Source organism: Charadrius vociferus, unplaced genomic scaffold (assembly GCF_000708025.1).
Source record: "Charadrius vociferus isolate BGI_N301 unplaced genomic scaffold, ASM70802v2 scaffold812, whole genome shotgun sequence".
NCBI lineage: Eukaryota > Metazoa > Chordata > Aves > Charadriiformes > Charadriidae > Charadrius > Charadrius vociferus.
In genome coordinates, this window is record NW_009647037.1 from 135,749 (window position 1) to 158,275 (window position 22,527).

At 54.7% G+C, this 22,527-nt stretch overlaps 2 protein-coding genes across 2 annotated transcripts in view; one reads left to right on the forward strand and one right to left on the reverse strand.

The window, feature by feature from the left end:
• The first annotated feature begins 4,709 nt into the window (after positions 1-4,709).
• On the forward strand, positions 4,710-14,599 carry COL8A2 (collagen, type VIII, alpha 2). Its single transcript, XM_009895606.1, has 2 exons — positions 4,710-4,836; positions 12,678-14,599. Exons 1-2 carry the CDS (start codon positions 4,710-4,712, stop codon positions 14,597-14,599), a joined length of 2,049 nt encoding a protein of 682 aa, XP_009893908.1.
• Positions 14,600-20,734: 6,135 nt separating this feature from the next.
• Positions 20,735-22,527, reverse strand: part of ADPRHL2 (ADP-ribosylhydrolase like 2) — a 2,763-nt gene continuing 970 nt past the window's right edge. The window contains exons 3-6 of the mRNA XM_009895605.1: positions 22,167-22,374; positions 21,872-22,056; positions 21,682-21,782; positions 20,735-21,122 (exon numbers count right to left, since the gene is read on the reverse strand). Coding sequence (XP_009893907.1) covers positions 20,830-21,122; positions 21,682-21,782; positions 21,872-22,056; positions 22,167-22,374 — 787 coding nt within the window. The 3' untranslated portion in view covers positions 20,735-20,829. The remainder of the gene's footprint in view (positions 21,123-21,681; positions 21,783-21,871; positions 22,057-22,166; positions 22,375-22,527) is intronic.

Genomic DNA, 22,527 nt, shown 5'->3' on the forward strand with positions numbered 1-22,527 from the left:
GGGCTGAAGGCACCGCCGGGCTGTGCCACAGGGCGATGCACCGTGCTGTGCTGTGCCGTGCCGTGCCATTGCGTGCTGTGCCATGCCAGGCCATGCCATGCCATGATGTGCCATGCTCTGCCATGCCATGCCGTGCCGTGCCGTGCCGTGCCCAGCCGGCTCTGTGCAGGGGCCAGGCGCGGGCGCTGCAGGGGTGGCGGGAGGCTGCCTGCACATGGGGTGGAGTGTTTTTCTTTCGTCAAGGAAAATGTTTTCTTGTTCCCTGGGCTGACGGGCGGGTGAGGCTCCGGGTCCGTGCGGCGCGTACAGCAGCTTTTGGATGGGATCAGGTGTCATGCATTTAAGGACCGGCTCGTGCCAAGACTCTCCCCGTGCGCTCCGGCACTGCTCGGCCGAGCTGCTGCCTGATGCCTTTGGCTTTCGCAGCCCGGCCTACGGAAACAACGTGCTCACTCTCCATTTCAATAGCTCACTTTTCGGTTTTGACTCGTTTTATTATTATTTTTAAAGCATGTGTAGCGCAAACCAAATCATCTACCTCCCGCTGGAGTCGCTCCAGCCCCGTGTTGGGCTTGGAAAACCTCCCTGCTTTATTTTTCATTGTAAATGACCGGAGGATGGAGCAGCTCGATGGGACACGGCGGCGTCCAAACCCGCGCTGCTCCAGCCCACCCACACACGCCGGCTGCTTTCTCCGTGCTTTCTCTTTGCAGCGTCCACCCGAGCCGGGCGAGCATGCGAGGTGCTCACCTCTGCGCACCGCAGCCCGGGGTGAGCTTCTGCCGCGGTTTGCAGAGGTGGCGCCCACGTCCCGTGCTCCCGGTGCGTGGCACGGGGACAGGGACGGGGATGGGGACGGCACCGTGCTGGTGAGTCTGGGTTGAAGCGCATCGAAGGCCCCATCGTGGCTCATCGCTGCGCCCCAGCAAACCTCCGTGGGGGCTGCGGCGTGGCCCCAGGTCTGATGCGGGGACGGAGCGAGCGAGCGGCACGCCGCACCCCGCACAGATTGTGCATTTATTGCTGGGTTTAAACAAGTTCTCCATTTTACTGACCTTCAACCGCAATCGTAGATCCCCTGTGGATCACATATATTGACTTAAAAAATAATTAGCCTTGAAGAGAGCAGGCGCGGTGCCTGCCTGCCAGGCCCGTAATTAATATATAAATAACAGGGGCCATAAATCAGCTGCAGCTCAGCGAACAAGCCCCCGGTTGTGCGTGCGGGGAAAGCGCGTGGCTGCGTTGCTCGCAGGAAGGTCGCCCAGTTTGTGAGCAGTGCCGTGCGCGGGAGCGTTGACGCGGATGCTGTGGGGAGAGGGGGACGGTGCGGGGCGGCAGCAGCCCCATTCCGCTGGGAACGGCCGGGAGCCGTGCGCCGGGAGCGCGCCGAGAGCTCGCCAGGCCGACGAGCACAAGCCAGAGCCTGTTTCTGGAGCGACCGGCTCCAGCTGCCCGAGCCCCCGCGCTCCTGCGAGAACAAGGTGACATTTCTTGTCTCCTTTCTCATGCTTTAAGTGTGAGATTTTTTTCCCTTTTCCTGGAGCTTTCATTGCGTGCCAGGGGTTTTTAACACGTCTGCTCACCGACTGCCAGGGGAGCAGACACTTGCACAGTTAGCGCGGTGGCAGTGTGCTCTGAAGCCGTGCCAGGGCTCGCTGTGCCGTGCCGCGCCGCCGCACCGGCTGCACCTGGGTCGGGCCCCTGCTGCCCCCAGAGCCCCATCCCCGCTCTAGCGCCTTGGGGGAAGAGCGCCGCATCCCCGGACCCCTCGAGGGCTACCCCGGTGTGAACTCTCCTGGTCCAGCTGCTCCTGCTGGGCTTTGCTTTTCTGCAAGGAGCAGTCGTGGTTGCACTCCGGACCGTGCCGAGGGGTCTGGAGCTGCCCCCGAAGGACAGCAGCCCGGGCGGCCGCGGTGCCCGGGCAGCAGAGCGAGGTGAGCCCCGTCCCGCAGCCCTGGGGCAGGAGGGGCTGCGCTTGGGAGCCCCCAAAGCATCTCCCCTGCTCCAGGCAGGGAAAAAGTGACTCCTCGTGGGATTTCAGTCGGCCGTACTGGAGCGGCTCCCGGCCCCGCAGGAGGACGGGCAGGTGGCACTCAGCCATAGCCATAACGGGCGCAACGGCCCCGTCTGCCCCATGAACCGGCCGATGTCTGCAACCTGCCCTGGGAGATGAGAGCTTTGCACGGCGGCTCGTTGTGATTAATTATCATTTCATAACGCAGGAGATTTCAGGCATGAAAGAACCTCTTCGCTTACACGTTGTGCACACTTTATCCATCATATGAGACTCCAGATGTTTCCATTTTATTCTTATTAAATCACCGCCTGGAGAGCCTGGGTAACGTGAGGCCTCCTGCCCCGGTGCCGGGCACCGCCACGGGGGACGACAAAGCACCAGAGACCCCGTTTCTTTGAGGGATGGAGACATGTGCCCTGGGGGCCTCAGGCCAGACTCCCCCCATTGCCCCCGCAGCCCCTCGGGACAGCAGGGGCAGGTGGAATGACCCTTACAGACCAAGAGAGAACGTGCAGGAGCAATTTCCCTGTCTGGAGATGCCGGGTTACAGACGGCCACCTCGGCGCAGAACAGCGAGACTTGGTGTCGCATCCGGCGCACAGCGAAACCGCAGCCGGAGCCAAAGCAGACAGATCACCTTGTTCTCCCTCTCCCTTCCCTCTGGCTATGGTTTCCCCCCAGTCCCGTGTTTCTCTAAGGGCTGAGGGCTCGCAGAAGGACAGGGGGACGCAGCGAGGGGCTGAGGCACCTCAGGGTGCTGCTCCCGTGGCGTGGGCTCGTTGGAGCAATGAACAATATCCTGTGAAAACAGCCCAGTGGAGGGGAGGAGCAGGGGTGAATAAAGCCCAGGTGGGAGAAAAGAGAGCCGGGAAGGGAGGGAGTTAGAGATGGAGGCACAGAGGTCATACCAGGTAAGGAAAACAAATAAATAGCTGATTCAGGGGTTTGTTCTCCTCTTTTATTTAGCAGAAACTGTATTTTTACAGCTGCAATCCCTTAAAATGGGATTCTTTTTCCCTTAAACAAATCCTTGTAAAATAATGCTTCATAAAAATAAGCGTTCCTCTTCTCGACCCCGAAGACAGAAAAACAATAACGCCGGCAAGGCCCTCTCCGTGCCGCCGAGGAGGCTGATGGTGGCTGTCATGCGTGTCCCTGGCCGTGCCTGCCCCAGCCGCAGCACGGCAGGAGCCCAGCCGTGGCCTCCCCTCCGGCTGCGGCAGTGGGGACGGCACAGCACCGGCACCACCGGCACCATGGGGAGAGCAGAGCTCCTCTCCCAGCATCTGCCGTGGCCGCCTGTGTCCTCCCAGGGTCCGGGTTCCATCATGCCACCAGCGACAGAGCCGTCCCCGTCCCCTCCAGCCCCGAGCGAAGCACGGGGAGCACAAGGAGTCCGGTTCCGCGGGCACTTACTGGGCAGGAGAGCAGCGGTCCAGGCTGCTTCGTCACTGGAGACCTCTGACAACCTGCCAAGCACTTGTAGCATCAGGAACAATCCCACACCAGGGCTCCCCCCTCCCTTTACTTAATTTGCTTTAATTTTGTTTTAATTTGGGGGCTTTTGGGGGTTGTTTTTTCTCCAGGCTGCAGCTTTTTTTTTCCTCACTGCTGCTTCAGCAAAAGCAATTCAGGAAATTCCGATCAAATCCCAGCGCGCAGCAGCCCTGCCCCTGCTCCCCGGCGGGAGAGGCAGAGAGCTTAATTCTCATTAATAACCACCACGGGTCAATTATTGCAAGAAGGAGGAAAACCAGCAAAGCTCTTTGGCATCACATGTTATTTAAGCTTCCGAAAATAAATGTTCTTTGCGAATCAATCTGTTTGCAGCTCCGTGTGTGGACCTGGCACAGAAAAAGTTGCTAGAGGAAAGGTATATTTATAGAGGGTATTTATTTTAAATAAACAGGCACTTAAGGCAGAGGCCACCGCTCCCAAGCGCCGCAGCCCTCCCCTGGGCTTTCCTGGCTGAGCGCTCCCGTCTCTCACCCTCCGAGCGAGTTCCCATTGCTGCCCGCTAAGTGCCACAGCTGAGCCACAAACGCAGCACGTCTCGGGCTCCAATGTCATGGGTTTGGGCCAGTACTCACCAGGACATGCAGCAACAGTTTGGGAGACGCAGCACCCTCCCAGCCTCTCCCAGGGCAAGCAGGGCTCGGTGCTGGCAGCCCAAGCCAACCGCGGGGGCCACGGCACCCGCCGGCCTCGGACATGGCTTTTGTTAGAGGAGATGCTGCTTGCTTGAGAGATCCGACAGCAACGCTGGGCTCAGCGGGCTGGAGTCTTCGTCCTGCCTTTTTTCCCCTCTTCTTGTTATATGTGTTAAAAATATACAAGGGGAGCCTGACATGGGCATAGCCCCAGACAAACAGGTACTGGGGCAGCCCCTGGAGGGCTCTGCTGGGTGCCCGTGGGTACTTACTGCTCATAAACTGTGTGTTTATTGTGCATCTCCCAGCCAGCGTGTGTCGGGAACGGTAACATGTTCAGGGCACTTGTGGTCCACAAAAAGGCCAATTTGGGAAAGTCCTGCTCCCGCCGGGATCCTTTCCAGGTTCCTGGCTGATCCTCATGGGACAGAGGGTACAAACGTGGCTCGCGGGTGCCCACTCTCACTGTCGCTTTGTCCGCAGGAGCCGTGGGGAGCAGGATGCTGCCGGACGCCGTGGCGCTGCTGCTGGTGGTGGTGATGGTGGTCGGCCTTCGCTCGGCAGCGGGAGGAGGTGCAGCGGGCTACGCCCAAGTGAAGTACATGCAGCCCATGGTGAAGGGACCCCTGGGACCCCCCTTCCGCGAAGGCAAAGGGCAGTACCTGGGTAAGGGATGCGCTCTGGGGGGGGGTGGGAGGACACAGGGCCTGGGAGACCTGCTGGTGTGGCAGGAAGGGGCCGTAGCATCCCGCAGCCACCAGGCACTCGTCATCCCCACACCCTCTTGGTCGGTGCGTGGCCCAGAGTGCTGCTGTCCAAAGCATCTCCGGCCAAGTGTGGAGGGGCTGTTTAGGTCTCCTTCACCCAGTGCAAAAGGACAAGGATGGGCACAGGGAGAGGCTCAGCAGAGAAGTGGAGCCCTTTGCTCCGGCTGGGTGCACACCCGTGGGTCCCTCGTTCTGGGAGCCAGAGCACAAAGGGGACCCGCGAGCCTTTTGCTCCCATCCTCCTGCACCCTTCCTGGTAGCTTTGAGCCTCAGCATAGGCACAGGAACCCTGGCGGCCGCCATCTCTCCCTCTCACTGCTGTTAAACCTGAGCCGTCCCGGCAAGGCTTTTTCCACTCCTCCACCTATTCTGTTTTCCCCGTCTGCATTTTGCACCAGCTGGGAAAGGAAAAAGGGCCAAGGCCGGAGCCGAGACCCAGCCTAGCGAGGGGAGAGCAGGAGAGATATTTCCTCCCTCGGAGAGCAGCCACCAGAAACTCCACACGTGTTAAATCACTCCCCACCGGGTGGCACGTGCCACGCGGAGGGGCAGAGGCACTGAGGCCATTGCTCCGCACAGACAGGCCTCCTGCACCACGTCCAGCCCAGCCCCAGCCTTTCATGACCTCCTGCCCCGAGCTGGCCTGCCTTCGCTCCATCTCCTGCCTACACACCATCCCCTGCCTGCACACCGTCCCCTGCCTTCGCTCCGTCCCCTGCCTTCGCTCTGTCCCCTGCCTGCACACCATGCCCTGCCTACGCTCCAGCCCCTGCCTGCACGCCGTCCCCTGCCCTTGCTGTAGTCCCATGTGCCTGCCCAGGACTCCTTCTCTGCCCAGCTCTGGCCACAGGTGCTGGAGGTTCTTGGCTCATCAGGGCATCCCTCTGCCGAGCGAGCCCCCAGCACCTCCCCAGGGTACACGCAGCCCTCGCTGCACCCAGGGCAGCGGCGGCAGCGTGGTGTGTTCTACTTCAAGAGGGGATGGAGGGGAAGCTCTGAGCCCTTTCCTCGATTACCAAACACAGCGTCCCTCAAGGCTCTTCCCAGAGCCGCGGGATGGGGCAGTGCTGGGGCTCAGGTGCCCGGACCTGCTGGGTCGGTGTTTGGCCCTTGGGAAGAGGGAAGAGCCGCCGGAGCCTTCCCTGTGGTTTTGCACAGACCTGGACCCTCCTGGGAGCCAAAATCTTGGCTCTGGGAGGAGAAACTGGAGAAGGCTTGGCTGCCGGTGGCTGATTTACTGCTGGGCTGAATGGCTTATCAGGAGTTCAGCTCAGCACATATGTCAGAAAACACACAGCAGAACCTGGAGCCGAAGCATGCTACGAGCCCCCCTCCCTGCCCCCTTCCCAGCTGTTGTAAAGCTGGTCCCTGAATCCCAGCCAGAGACAAAACCTTCCAGCGTAGCGCAGGAACGTTTCAGCTGCTGGTGGGACTGGATTCAAGTATCTCCCTGCTGTTTTTCCTTCTTTTTTCCCCTTCTTCCTATGCGTTGGAGCGCCTTGCGCTGCCTGTGAGCAGTGCTGCCTGCTGACCGTGGCAGAGAGCGGAGTGAGTGTGCCGGGCTCTATGCAAGGTGCGGTTTGGGTGAGAGCTTTGCCAGGTCAGAGCGGGCACGGGTTAGAGGAGACACTGAGGCAGGGCAGAGCATGACAGTCCCCTGAACATCACCCTCCTAAAACCCCTGGGAAAGAGAGGACGGGCAGGGGGATGCAGGCAGGGGGATGCAGGCAGGGGGGCAGCTGCACCCTGAGCCACTGGCTGTGGGGCCGCACAGAGGTGGCTGGGGAAGCCAGTGCCTCCTGGATCCCACCAAGCTCCCATCTCTGCTTAACCTCTAATTTGGCAAGGAAAATCCCTGCTGGCCTTCTGCCCTGCTCGGGGAGCTCAGCTGACTCGCCGCGACGGCGCAGGGCCGTGCCGTGCCCCTGCGGGTTACCCCCGAGCCGGCGGGGAGCTGTGCGGGGCCACCCCCGGGCTGCCCCAGCCTGGCCCTGGGGCTAAGACCCCCACCTGGGGGGCCAGGACGGGCCCTGGGGCTGCGGGGGCTCCCACCAGCCTGTGGGTGCCATCTAGTGAGAGACAGGGCTGGTTTCCTCAGGGTGCCAGACACCTTTTCTGACCCAAAAATAGACTCCCAAAGAGCATGGAGGCAGCTCTGGGCAGGAGATGCTGCTAAACGCTAAAACGCCAACAGCATTGAAGCAGATATTTGCATAGTTGGGTTTTATTTGGGTTTGGTTAAAACCATGTCGGTGCAGCTGGCAGCCAGGTAAAAGCACAGCTGGGTGCTGGTGGGGCTCAGGGAGCCCGGCATTTCCCCGGGGAGCCAAGCCAGCTGCAGCCCAGCTCGGGGCACCGGTAAGGCACCGGCAATGCCCGGGGTGGGGGTTTGTGCCAGGCAAGTGGTGGAGCTCCCCTGCAGCGACAGGGTTCACCCTGGGGCAGCAGCAGGGTAAAGGAGCGCTTTTCACCTCCCTGGGCTTGGGCAAGCTCAGCAGAGGCCCAATCTCTGCCTTCAGGGCTACCCAGGGGGTGCTCAGCGCCAGGGCTGCCGCTGGCCAGTGTCCCCGGAGCAGGTGGCCCACAAGTCCTGCTGCTTCTGCTTCTGAAGAGGCTCAGTCCTGTCATCCCTGCGGGGCTGCTGCATGTGGCCAAGAGGCCTCCAGGTCCCTTAACTCCTGCCACTTCTGTGCATCTTCCTGCAGTCTGCTCCCACCTCACTGCTGTCCCCTCGCACGGCCACTCCACCTGTGAGGGCTGTGGCTGGGTCCTGCGCTGAGCATCCCTGCGCAGCTCACGGCACCCGCTGCGACGGGAGATGGGATGAGAGGTGCAGTAACAATGGTCCCATGCAACGTCCCTACGAGCCTGTGAAACTCACTCTCACGAGACGGGGCTTGGCAACAGTGCTGGAATGGGCTTGGCCAGGCTCTGCCATGGAGCAGCCAACCTCTCCTTCCTGCACTGTCATCCGGCCGCGCTGGCCAGACCCGCTGCTGACTGCTCGTGGCTGGGAACCACTTCCCATCTTGATGGATTATTCCTCTGCCAGCCCATCCACGCTGCCGGGTCCCTCCTCCAGGCGTGCGGCGGTCCTTACTGGGACGAACATAGCTCCAGAGGGGCTGTAAGATCCTCCCGGACATGTCCATGCCCCTCAGGAGGTGAAAAGCTCTGCGGTGCCCAGGCGAGAGCTCACAGGGGCCGTGCCTGCTCCTTCCCCTTCCCGCTGCCCCAGCTGGCTCTTTGCGTTAGCATTCATGGCAGCTTTGTTCATGCTTCGAGGGGAACACATAACCCCATGCTGCTGCTGTGAAATGCAGAGCTCTGAGACATGCGTCTGTGGTAAGACATGGTCTTTTGAAATTGGATACCACTGGGGCTGCAATGTCCCAGTTTCTCTCCGCTAACGTCCCCGGTTTGGTTTTCCCGTCTGCTTTTTTGGCCGCCTGCAAGTTGGCAGCTCTCACCTGGCGTTTCTCTTTGCTGCCTTGTGTGAGAGTGTGTGTGTGTGTGTGCGCGCGTGTGTGCTTTTTCCTTCCTTCGTGGGCTCAGCTGTAGATCCTTGTTCTGATTCCATGCAAAATGACCTAGAAAACTAATTCTTTTCAAACTACTGCAAGAAGGAAAAAAAAAAAAAGGGGGGGAGGGGGGAGAAAACACATTGAAATGATTTTCTGGAGAAAAATTTTTCCAGAATTCAAACCCCAGAAATCTGCTTCAGTGCAAGGCTTCCCATCTCCTTTGCCTTCTTTCCCACACCGTTTTCTGGGGTGAGGAGCAGGAGGTTTGCAGAAATCCAGTGGCAATGTCATGACAGACAAGTATTTCCTTAATTTCCACAGCCAAGTGACCTCTATTACAGCCTAGGATGCGGGCCAGGCTTTGAGATGTAGATAAGCTCTGAAAATGTTTCTGTTACCAAAAGAAAAACAAGCAGGCACCAGGCTTGGAAAGGGCCAGAGCTAATTGCTGTGCTTAGGAAAGGTAAAGCTGCCCCGATGCACCGGAACGGTGCCTGCTGCTGCCGCAGTTATTCTTTTCACGTGGCTCAAATCTCCCCTAATCTTTTCCCGTTGACTGAGAAAATCTGTGTGCTCGCAGATCCTGGTGCTATGGGGTGTCCGTGCTCCCAAGGCCGGGCTCAGCCAGGGGCCGGGCTGGCAGACCTCGGGGACCCCCCTGCCTCCTCCTCTGCGCCATGCCAGGGCACGCAGCCTCGTGCAATGGGCCCGTTCTGCTCCCACCCCAGACGGGATCCATTCCCATCCCGGGAACTTGCCCATACAGGTCGGTTCCTGACTGGAATGTTCAACTTTGGTTGGTTCAAGATTTGGTTAAAATTTGTCCAAGGTGTCAAGGCCCTTTCCTCTGCTTTTCACGTTTCTCATCATAGTCCCACGTACGTGCAACTGCCAAGTATTGCCTTCATTTCAAGCTTCCCCCAAAAAAAGTTTGTCAGATTTATTCTTTCTCACCCGTTCCTGGTGTCACGTGGGAAGCGACACCCTGCCTGGGCCAGCCTCAAGGAGTTATTTATGCTCACGTCTGCGCTTTAAGCACCGAGCTGCGGTGGGCATGTAATCTGGCTCTCCTCAGCTTTGTAGTCTCTCAGCCCATTAGTTTCTTTCTTATATCCGTTTGCAAAAGACCTCTATAAATTCTTTAAATGTCAAGTGGTTACGGCCTATTCCCAGCTGGGCTGACTCATTTGGATGTAACTGAGGTTGCGTTTCCCTTGCAGCTATTGGCTTTTCCTCCATCCTCAGCACTTTTTTTTTTTTTGTGAGTTTTTCTCTGCCTTGCTGGACATGGGAGCTGAGCCAGTGAGCACCGCGGGCATGTCTTAACCCATACACGAATCACCTCTTCGGTCTCTTAAGTACATGTCCAAGAGTTTTCTTTTTAATCCAAAGGGATTAAAGGTCTCCCGAGGCCCTGGACCCAAGGGACGGGGTGGAGGGATTATCCTCAGTCTTGGCTCGCTCCATCGCCATCACTTTCGGCTGAGGCCAGGCAGGAGCAACTGAATCCCACGGTGCTTTTGGGGCCGCTGGGAAGTGAGGCAGCGGGAGGTTTGAATCCAGCTCCTAAAATAAACCCACAGTAGGTCATCACAAAACACTACTGCCAGAGCCAACGGCAATTGCTGGTCTTGTTGACACCCTCTGTGGAGGGATGGATGGAGTAAGGCTTGAATTAGTATCTTGGGCTCTGGCCAAGGTCTTGCCTCAAGACAGTCCTGCTGATGTGGTGGCCCAGGAAGCCACTTGTGGCCACGTTTAAATAAAACCATTTCTAGAGAAGGGCACTCTTCCGAGTACAGACCCAGGCAGCGCTGAAGCCCCCGGCTTTAACACCCTGAGAGCATCACGCACCAGGCACGCTCCTCTGGCCCCCACCAGCCCCAGTAAAGCTCTGTGTCTCCTCTCTCCACAGACATGCCGCCGCCGCTCGCGGTGGATGAAAAGCTCTGCGGTGCCCAGGCGAGAGCTCACAGGGGCCGTGCCTGCTCCTTCCCCTTCCCGCTGCCCCAGCTGGCTCTTTGCGTTAGCATTCATGGCAGCTTTGTTCATGCTTCGAGGGGAACACATAACCCCATGCTGCTGCTGTGAAATGCAGAGCTCTGAGACATGCGTCTGTGGTAAGACATGGTCTTTTGAAATTGGATACCACTGGGGCTGCAATGTCCCAGTTTCTCTCCACTAACGTCCCCGGTTTGGTTTTCCCGTCTGCTTTTTTGGCCGCCTGCAAGTTGGCAGCTCTCACCTGGCGTTTCTCTTTGCTGCCTTGTGTGAGAGTGTGTGTGTGTGTGTGTGTGTGCGTGTGTGCTTTTTCCTTCCTTCGTGGGCTCAGCTGTAGATCCTTGTTCTGATTCCATGCAAAATGACCTAGAAAACTAATTCTTTTCAAACTACTGCAAGAAGGAAAAAAAAAAAAAGGGGGGGAGGGGGGAGAAAACACATTGAAATGATTTTCTGGAGAAAAATTTTTCCAGAATTCAAACCCCAGAAATCTGCTTCAGTGCAAGGCTTCCCATCTCCTTTGCCTTCTTTCCCACACCGTTTTCTGGGGTGAGGAGCAGGAGGTTTGCAGAAATCCAGTGGCAATGTCATGACAGACAAGTATTTCCTTAATTTCCACAGCCAAGTGACCTCTATTACAGCCTAGGATGCGGGCCAGGCTTTGAGATGTAGATAAGCTCTGAAAATGTTTCTGTTACCAAAAGAAAAACAAGCAGGCACCAGGCTTGGAAAGGGCCAGAGCTAATTGCTGTGCTTAGGAAAGGTAAAGCTGCCCCGATGCACCGGAACGGTGCCTGCTGCTGCCGCAGTTATTCTTTTCACGTGGCTCAAATCTCCCCTAATCTTTTCCCGTTGACTGAGAAAATCTGTGTGCTCGCAGATCCTGGTGCTATGGGGTGTCCGTGCTCCCAAGGCCGGGCTCAGCCAGGGGCCGGGCTGGCAGACCTCGGGGACCCCCCTGCCTCCTCCTCTGCGCCATGCCAGGGCACGCAGCCTCGTGCAATGGGCCCGTTCTGCTCCCACCCCAGACGGGATCCATTCCCATCCCGGGAACTTGCCCATACAGGTCGGTTCCTGACTGGAATGTTCAACTTTGGTTGGTTCAAGATTTGGTTAAAATTTGTCCAAGGTGTCAAGGCCCTTTCCTCTGCTTTTCACGTTTCTCATCATAGTCCCACGTACGTGCAACTGCCAAGTATTGCCTTCATTTCAAGCTTCCCCCAAAAAAAGTTTGTCAGATTTATTCTTTCTCACCCGTTCCTGGTGTCACGTGGGAAGCGACACCCTGCCTGGGCCAGCCTCAAGGAGTTATTTATGCTCACGTCTGCGCTTTAAGCACCGAGCTGCGGTGGGCATGTAATCTGGCTCTCCTCAGCTTTGTAGTCTCTCAGCCCATTAGTTTCTTTCTTATATCCGTTTGCAAAAGACCTCTATAAATTCTTTAAATGTCAAGTGGTTACGGCCTATTCCCAGCTGGGCTGACTCATTTGGATGTAACTGAGGTTGCGTTTCCCTTGCAGCTATTGGCTTTTCCTCCATCCTCAGCACTTTTTTTTTTTTTGTGAGTTTTTCTCTGCCTTGCTGGACATGGGAGCTGAGCCAGTGAGCACCGCGGGCATGTCTTAACCCATACACGAATCACCTCTTCGGTCTCTTAAGTACATGTCCAAGAGTTTTCTTTTTAATCCAAAGGGATTAAAGGTCTCCCGAGGCCCTGGACCCAAGGGACGGGGTGGAGGGATTATCCTCAGTCTTGGCTCGCTCCATCGCCATCACTTTCGGCTGAGGCCAGGCAGGAGCAACTGAATCCCACGGTGCTTTTGGGGCCGCTGGGAAGTGAGGCAGCGGGAGGTTTGAATCCAGCTCCTAAAATAAACCCACAGTAGGTCATCACAAAACACTACTGCCAGAGCCAACGGCAATTGCTGGTCTTGTTGACACCCTCTGTGGAGGGATGGATGGAGTAAGGCTTGAATTAGTATCTTGGGCTCTGGCCAAGGTCTTGCCTCAAGACAGTCCTGCTGATGTGGTGGCCCAGGAAGCCACTTGTGGCCACGTTTAAATAAAACCATTTCTAGAGAAGGGCACTCTTCCGAGTACAGACCCAGGCAGCGCTGAAGCCCCCGGCTTTAACACCCTGAGAGCATCACGCACCAGGCATGCTCCTCTGGCCCCCACCAGCCCCAGTAAAGCTCTGTGTCTCCTCTCTCCACAGACATGCCGCCGCTGCTGCCGATGGACCTCAAAGGGGAGCCAGGACCACCAGGGAAGCCCGGCCCACGCGGACCCCCCGGGCCCCCCGGCTACCCGGGAAAGCCGGGCACGGGGAAGCCGGGAATGCACGGCCAGCCTGGTCCCGCTGGGCCTCCTGGCTTCTCGGGCATTGGGAAACCCGGCATACCAGGACTCCCCGGAAAGGCGGGTATGAAAGGGATGCCCGGAGCCAAGGGGGAGCCCGGCATACGGGGAGAGCAAGGGCCAAGAGGACTGCCCGGCCCCCCGGGGCTGCCGGGGCCAGCTGGCATCTCAGTCAACGGGAAGCCAGGCCCCCAGGGCGGCCCCGGTCTGCCTGGGTTTCGGGGTGAGCCTGGCCCGAAAGGAGAGCCAGGTCCCCGCGGAGAGCGAGGGATGAAGGGTGAAAACGGCGTGGGGAAGCCAGGGCTACCAGGGCCGCGGGGGAACGGGGGTCCTCCTGGCCCTGCGGGACCCCCAGGGCCCGTCGGCGTTGGAAAACCCGGCCTTGACGGCCTGCCGGGTGCACCGGGGGAGAAGGGCGACATGGGCCCTCCGGGTGGGCCTGGCGTCAATGGGGAGCCCGGCCCCATGGGGCCCCGGGGCCCCCCCGGCATTGACGGGATCGGTGTCCCAGGCGCCGCAGGGGTGCCGGGGATACAGGGCCCCATGGGACCCAAGGGAGAGCCCGGCATCCGCGGCCTCCCTGGTTTGCCAGGCCCAACGGGCTACGGGAAGCCGGGCTTGCCTGGCCTAAAAGGAGACCGTGGGCAGCCCGGGGTGCCGGGAGCCATCGGCGATAAGGGGGAACCTGGCGTTGACGGGGAACCGGGCGAGCCGGGCCCTGCTGGAATCATTGGGCCACCGGGCCCACCAGGATCCATGGGTCTGCCGGGCAAGCACGGGCTGCCCGGCTCCAAAGGCGACGTGGGGCCGAGCGGGCCCCCGGGAATGCCGGGGATGCGCGGTGACCAAGGCCTGAATGGCTTTGCGGGGAAGCCGGGGGTGCCAGGAGAAAGGGGCCTGCCCGGGTCGCAGGGACCCCCCGGCCCAACGGGCCCGAAAGGAGAACCGGGGTTCATCGGCCTCCCGGGGGTGCCAGGATTAACGGGCGGCCCCGGGCCAAAGGGGGACGGCGGGATCCCGGGGCAGCCAGGGCTGAGGGGCCCCTCCGGCATCCCAGGCTTGCAAGGACCTGCAGGTCCCATGGGGCCTCAGGGGTTACCGGGGCTGAAAGGGGAGCCCGGGCTCCCTGGGGTTCCCGGTGAGGGGAAGACCGGTGAGCCCGGCATGGCCGGACCCATCGGTCCCCCGGGAATGCCGGGAACGCCAGGGCTGAATGGGCCACCGGGCCCGCCGGGGCCACCTGGGCCACCAGGAGCGCCCGGGGTGTTTGATGAGACGGGCATCGCGGGGCTGCACCTGCCAGACGGAGGCGTGGAGGGGGCCGTGCTGGGGAACGGCAAGCCAGGGAAGCCGCAGTACGGCCGAGGAGAGCTCTCCGCCCGGATCGCGCCAGCCTTCACCGCCATCCTCACCTCCCCCTTCCCGGCATCGGGCATGCCGGTCAAGTTTGACCGGACTTTGTATAATGGGCACAATGGCTACAACCCAGTCACCGGGATATTCACCTGCCCCATATCCGGCATCTACTACTTTGCCTACCACGTGCATGTCAAAGGGACTAACGTTTGGGTGGCTCTTTATAAGAACAACGTGCCCGCCACCTACACCTACGACGAGTACAAAAAGGGCTACCTGGACCAGGCCTCGGGCAGTGCCGTGCTTGAACTCAAGGAGAACGACCAAGTCTGGGTACAAATGCCCTCGGACCAGGCCAACGGGCTGTACTCCACGGAATACATCCACTCCTCCTTCTCCGGGTTCCTGCTTTGCCCCACATAACGGCTGTTGGGCACATTTCCTTTTCATCCACTTTAGCCATAAACTGTCTTTTTTTTTTTTTTGATAAAAAAGTTTTTTAAAATTAATACAAAAAAGAAAAATCACTGGGAAGAACGCGCAAGCCGTTGTCGTGGGACCTTGCTTCACGCTGTTTGATCCATGAGTCAAGAGGGTAATCAGAAAGGAAACTTCTATCTATCCATCTTTCTTTCTTGGGGGAGGGAGAAGGCAGGGAAGGGAGCGACTTCCTCAGCAAAGCATATTTGGAATAAATTTTACCCTAGTGACTGTACATCAAACACAGGAACACGCTTGGGATGGCAAGGATCTGGCTCTGCAGTAAACTGCTCTGTGGTCCAGAGAGAGTCGTCTGGAGGACCAGACCCTTCTGGTCCATGATCAAGTGCCCTTGTTTCCCATTTTGAGCACGAGTTAAATAAATACAGCTGTTGTAACGGATGGTGCATTTGCTAACCAGCCCAGGGGTCCCAAGCACTTCACACAAACCTGTACAGCAGCAGAGATCCATGATGGATTAAGAAATTTCCCTCCCAAACCATCAGACACCCAAGTTCCAGTCTCACTGATGCCTGTTTTTTTGGACTTGGCTTTGAGGCGGTCTCTCTGATTCGCTCCGGATTCAGTGTGGTTGGATTTATAATCATAAAAAGTGGAACACTTTGCATAAGCACCTTCTGCTAAGAAGTAAATATTATTTTTAACCCTACCCCCCCAGAACCTTTAGGAATAAAAACATCCAGGCGTTGGTGTCTGGGAGGATGACAGACGACCTGTTCCAAAGCCGCTGAGGGAAGCTGGGACCCCTGTGATGAACAACGATCCTCTCTCGGGTTAACTCATCTACTGGCAAGTCCAAGGGCTAGTTCTGTCCTGCTTCTTTGCAGCCCAGACACGTGCTGGGCCTCCTGAGCATCTTCTTCTTTGACAACACAAGGACGGCACCACAGGCCCGGCGTACGGTGCTTCTGGCCTGGCTTGATGGAAGGTTTAGTTATGCTTTCTTGAAAGTGCCACTTATGGACAACTTGCTTTTACTGTCTCACTATTTCGGGATGTGTAAACTTTTGCATTGGTATCCCCCCTTTCTCTGGGGACCTTTTAATTAAGAAAAAATAGTGTTCACTCTAACTTTCCATTCAGTCATTTTACAACGGTGCTATTATCTACTTAACAATGTTATTTACAAGTCTAGTGCAATATGTACCTGTAAAAGTGCACCATTCCAGGTGCCAGTCTGTGACTTAGGTTAAAAAAAAAAAAAAAAAAAAATCACATTTGTCTGTTGTTACCACTTTGTCTCACTAATGCTTGAAATGTTATCAACCTGAATATGAGCTACAAGGTTCTGGGAAAGGTCTGCACGGATACTGACCACCCGCCTGCTCTGTCCTTCGCTAAAGGGAGCAACTGAACCCTGTTGCTTTGCAGATTTTCTGGCGGTAGAATAGTCATTGCCACTTGCACTGACAGGAAAGCGATTCCTCTCATCCCAGGCGAGCAGCACGCTGCCAAAGTTCACCCACGTGCGTTATGCTGCACGTCCCTCTGCAAAGGCACATCCCTGAGAAAACAACAACAACTTGGTCACCAGCTGAGCAACTATTACCCTTAATTTTTTCTAAAGCCGGTTCTATGGCCAAAGAAATGTAGCAAGAATGGGACTTGGGATTGTTCTCTAGATGGACTGTACAAGATATTTAAACAACTTTTCTTTTTCTATTTCTGTTTTGTTTTGGCTTTTTTTTTTTGTTTTTCTCCTTAAGCCTGTCCCCTGTTTCTGCCTCTTGCCATCCAGGGCTTCCTTTTAAAAACACACCCATACCTGAAATGAAGAAACACAAAAAGGAAATGTACAGGTGGAAGGCCAGCGCTTCAGCTGCGCCCGCTGGGGATGGCTCATCACCCCCCTGGGGTTTTCTCCACAGAAAACTGTGAGTTTTGTGAAAAGATGAAACCTTCTCAAGCTGAAAGGCTGCCCCAGTGTCTGATCCCACTGGACATTTTTAACTCCTGAAGGCAGGGGGGTGTCGGGGCCATTCGGGCTTTGATTGTACTGGGTTACGTCCCAGCGGGAACAGGAGTCATACAGAGAGTCCCTAAAATGAAAAGCGGAAGCTCGGATGTTTTCTTCAAGCCCAGGCTCGGGAGGAGGGTGCCAGGACGGGGCCTGCGTCTCCTTTATTGAAGCGTCTTTCCTGTGGAGAACAGCCACGAACTCGAGCTGGTGCCATGCGAGGCCCCGGCTCCCACCGCGGCACTGCCGGCGGCGCGTCCACACTACCTGCAGCAGGGCCAGGAGCTTCCCGCGCCCCAGCCGTGCGCCGGGGTGGGAGCTCCATCCTGTTACTCAGCAAAGCGACTTATTTATACTGTGTTCTAACCTACATTCCATCTCTTTTTGTTCTGTTTTGTTTTATTCAAAACTTCTTGTTCTAGCTGGCAAAAAGCGATGACAAAAATACTCACTATAACCACACCGAGACATTAACTTGTTCAGTGCTGTAGATACTGTTTTGCAATTTCACTTTCCCTTCATGTGCAGAGCATAAACCGTAATCAACCTTCCGCAGCTATATAACCTGTTACATTTACACAGTAATTGAAAGGCAAAGGTATTACACGCACATAGAGTTAGGCTAGAAAAAAACGATGCACAGGATGAGGGAGGCTGTTCACTAAACCGGACATTGTCCGGAAGAATTTTTCTTCTGGAGTACTGAGTACGTGATATTCGCCAGCAGAAAGGGTTGTTTTCTGTCGTGTGTGTGAGCGCATGGGGTTTTGGTTTCAATCACAAGAAGGTTGGGTTGGATGAAGTATGTCTATTTTTAATTATGAAAACTGCATTACAATGTGCATTTTTATATACAAATTCTTACTATTTTTTTTTAAATTTGCCTCTAGTATCTTCATTTCTAACCTAGTATATAGAGGTTTTTAGTTTTGTAAATACTTACTACATGCACTGTCTGTCATAGTAAAAGTTGGTTTAAAATGCACTCTTTTTGTGATCAGAAACTGGCCTTCTCTTCAGAACTAAAACTACAGTACTTGATTGTATTGACAAAACATCAATAAAACTTATTGTATAAAAGGTGAGCTCAGCTGTGCCTTTGTCCTGTTATCAATGGGCTTGCTCAGCCCTGCCAGTAAGACCATTCGCAGAGACCTCTTGCACTCCATTTCCTTCTCAAATCCAGCTCGCTTGTTCCCAGCACTCCAGCAGATTTGCTTGCTAATTAATATTCTTATGTAAGAAGCTACCGCATGTTTCTTGTGATTACGGAAAAGATTCCTCTCTGCAGAAGTCCATTTTTAAAACATGATGAAATCCAGACCCTTCCAGACTGGCAATTATTAATTTGGGGAATTTAAGGCAAAGTGTTGGGGATTCCTGTTCCCCTTCTGTGTTTTTTTCATTACGCTTTTTTTTTGCTGTGTTGCACAACCCTGTCAACAGCCAACCTCCACATCCCCGGCGGCACAAGCAGTCAGTCCAGCAGCACACAGAAGAAACGGCAACTCACCTGTGAGCAAATCACTTTCAGAGACTAAAAATAGAAAGAATAAAGAGAGGAAAATACGTTTTCCCACCTGATGTGTTGCCTGGAAGAGGAGACGTTACCTGTTACAGGTGAAGCCCTCCCAGAGAAGCCCGGCTGCCATGGGGGCAGACTCCTTCAAAAGCTGACTGTAGAGCAAGCGATTCTCCTGCTGCAAGTTGCGGGGGGGACCCAGCACACTCCCCGCTCTCTGCATGATCATCGCACACGGGACTCCAGCAGTTTAACTCCTTCCTTCGAACCTGCTTTGGGCAGGGGGTTGGACTGGATGATCTCCGAAGGTCTCCTCCAGCCTCTACCACTCTGCGATTCCATGCACCGCTCCTCGCTGCAAACACAGCCAGCAAAGGACAAGGGCCTCTCTACGACACGCCATCGATGCTTCGGCTCGCCCTGCTGTTCACAAGGACCACTGCTCCTGGGCTTGGACAAACTTCAGCTACCCCATACGCTCACAGAACAAGCGGCCACCTGAAAGTCATTTTTATGGCAGATTTCCAGCGCTAAAACTCACCCCAAATGAAGCACAAGTCTCGGCTACGCCCAAGATGTCTCTAAGCAGCACCGAACAACTTCCATTCTGCTTCCTACAGAAAGATTTCAAGAAGCCGTAACAAAGTAGTTTCAGGTTGAATCTCAAAGTGAAGTACGGGGTGCGGAGAGACAGCCCTGAGGTTTTCATACAACTCCTCTTGCCATTTAGTGTGGAAGCACAACTTCAGGACTTGAATGAACAGATAAGGAGCAGTGGCTCATTAACAAAGATAGCTAAGGGATTTTATTTCTTTCCAAGGAAGTCAGAGCTAAATGTTTTAGTACACATTTAAATTCTGGTCGAAAATGAGCTATATTTTGTAAACAGCAGCACTTCTGCTCTTCATGAGTTCCAAACATTTAAAATTGTAAAGCTGCTTTAAAAGGAAAACATCTTCTTTTAAATAATTCCGTGAATATGTTCACACCTCTGGCAGAATAATGTGAAAAACCTGACATTTTACATCTCAGATCTGCAGCACAATACATAAATATACAATAGACCAAAATTCCACATGTTCTCAGGACAAGATATTCATTTATACAAAGAAAACCCATTAAAGCATCGCACAGAAGACTGGCACTTGAAGGATGGAATACAGGAAAAACTGGAACGACGTATTGCAGCCCAGTTTTCCCTGTGCGCGTGCAGCCCACACACACACGGTGCCAACGAGGAGTGAGCTCTGAGCAGAACTGTCACTTCCCGGTGTCACAAGAAATACTGGAGAGATTATAGAGAATGACATTGTCACATTCAAATTTACTGGCATTTCCATACGATGACTGCTTGCCTCTTTCTTTCTTTTTGTTTTCAATTATTAAAAAGCTTTTAACCCTTTATAGACATGCCATACCCAAGCTGTTACTCCCATTTTGATCAGCTCCACTGGGCAAAGGTTTTAAATGTGAAACTCTGGAACAACACAGCTTTGCTAGAATGTTCTTGGCCACCAGTACCAGCTTCAAATGCACAAATTCTTTTAAAATCCGACAGATTCTCCCCCAATTAGCCTACCTTTCCCTTTATTTTCAGCTGATTCTTACCAAGTACAGAGTTTTGAACCTGTGAGAAGTAACTCCTGCTTCCTGCGGAAGTCATTTTTGTCACTGACTGCAGCAGAATCAGGAATTCGATCCTTGTGTAACACCAGGTTTCACAACTATCCCCACCCACAGATTTAAACAGCAATCTCACTTGGTTCTCTGGACATACATAGGTCAGCATTAAAAACGCAGGATGCACCATCAGGAACAAAGGAGTAGCTAGAGTAGCTGCAGCAATGTGAAAGCCAGGTATGTCAGGGAACACAAAATGGATAGGTCACAGCGGTGCCAGATGGATCGCACAGCAAAGGAGCAGTAATTAGTTATACCTTCTTCCAACAGTAACAACGAGCCAACTGGGATTCTGTCTGCATGCACCAAAGGCATTTCTCGCGATGCCGCTAGCAAGGCAAAGAAATCCCTTCTCCAATCTCGGGCACTTTTCATTGTGCCTTCAAGGAAGCGAACCTCCCCGGGAGGTGGACGCTCCAGCACCCTCACTCCACAGCACCGGCGGTAACCCCTGCTGCCATGCAGGACACCCCTGGGCTCTCCCATCTACATCCTTTAGCTGGTCAGCTGAGTGTGAACTGGGGTTTGGGGAGGGGTGTGGAGCCTATCAAAGCCACCGCAGGACAGGCCACTAACAACTGAAACAAAGGCCACGGCACACAGGAGCAGAAGAAAATAGCAAGGAAGTCAGTGGATTCAGACACCCACCAAGCAACTGTAATGACAAAATGACACAATGGCACAAGGGTGGGACAAAGGAAGAAGCAAAAATCATATGAAGAACTCGATGCTCCTGTACACTTCAGAGGAGATGCACCCACTGTCCAAGGCGCCACGTGCAGCCACTTCCCAGTTGAACCCTAACTGAAGAGTACGTCCCCTCTCCTCCAAACCAGCTCGTGCTTCCAGCTCCCAACTCACAGCAGCAAGCGTCTGTCTCAGGTGGAGGCTCACTGGCATCTGCAGATGGCGCAGATCCACCACCAGATTTCTCACCAGAAAAGCAGAGCTGACCACCCGCTTTGCCTTCAGAAAACACGCTGCCCTTGGAGCTCAGAGCCTCTGGCAGTAGAGTTCATACAAGCTACTTGCCAGCTTCTGTGTCTCTTGAAACGCTTCACAGCTCTGCTCCCAACTTGGGGGTATCTGTTCCTCCCCATAATAAGCCCCTGCAATGGCTCCTGCCATGGTAGCAATGGTGTCTGTGTCTCCACCCAGAGAGATACAGTAGATGATGGTCCTCTGCAGGTTGTTGTAGTGATCAGGAATATCTGGGTCAGCTTCCATACAGCGCAAGAAGGAGTAAATCGCAGTAGGGACAGACCGCAAAGCAGCAATGCCGTTGCCTGTTAAGAAAACCAATCTCCTTCAGTGCTGCAGGAAACTCGCTTCTTGCTTCCCACAGAAGTACTTTTTCCCTTCTGACTGCAACTTCCCATTGCCAGTTACTTTCAATACCATTCTCACTAATTTTATCGTGACGAGGTGCAAAAGTTTGCATCCCAGAAAAGAAATCGCCCTGTAGTTCCCCAGTACTACTCACATCCTGGACACCAACTCCCAGCTACACCAGTCCAGTTTGGCAATACACATCTACCCGTTCCCATCCAATGTGAAGATCCACTAGCCATTAAGAGAAGAGATCTTAGAATACTGAGAAATGTTACTCGTGCTAAGTTTTTCTTAGCAAGATATTTTTTTCCCACCAATACAGAGGGTCAAGGCCAGGTCAATACTCGAGAGAGTTACTGACTGGTGAGCACAGTCAGCCTTTCCAGCACATTCTGTGCCTGACAGGCAGCAGAGGTCGATGTGGCAATCTGGGGGAGGACACATCAGCCAGGCTTGCTGAGTTAGTCCTGCTTCCAGCTCCTTCCTCATACTTGTAGTAAGAAAGGTACTCACCTAATTCAAACAATACATCTGCTTTGGGAACGCTGCTGAGCTCCAAAAATTCCTTTATTTTCTTTAGGCGCCTTGAAAATGGTAAATCCTCAAATCCCAGCCTAGAAACAAGAATACAATGAAGAAGAGAGAACGCGAAGAGCCAAATAAACAGTACAGAGCAGACTTAGCGCTCCTCACAGCTACTTACGCTCGAGCATCAGTAAGAGACTTATCATCTGCCTCTACATCTTCCATGTGGCTAATGAGCTGCTCCAGGAAGGTCTCCTTGCTGAGCTCTCCCTGCAGCGCCAGATGCACAGCCAGGGCTTGCAGGATGGCCCCGTTGTAGCCCAGGGAGTTGGCATGGGTTAACTCGGCACTCAGCTTCGCAAACTGAGAATGGAAACACATTGTTAGCAAACCTGCCTGAGACATCATGGTGAAACTCGCCTGACAGCAGGGACTCCCAGAGCCCACGTGCCCAAAGCAGCTAGGAACGGTACCTTCTTAATATCCTGGACATCAGAATACACAAGTGAGATGCCTGCCACCCTCATGGCACCGCCATTGCCATAGGAGCCTTTCCCGTTAAACTGGGCTCTTGCTGGTTCAAACACATCATTGCATTTGGGGCTCAGAAGCTTTTTGAAGACGTTGACAACAGCCATCCCATAGCCCCGATTGGGTTCTTTCTTGTACTCCTCAGCAAACCTGGTGTGGGCAAGAGAGCGGCAGTCACGCAGGTGAGAAAGAAAATGCACGGGATATTTGGTCTGTTACTGAAGTTTGTGAAGAGGCTGTACACAGCCACTTGGTGAAGTGAATTAGTAACACGTGGATCATTCAGTGACAGTCAGGCTTCAA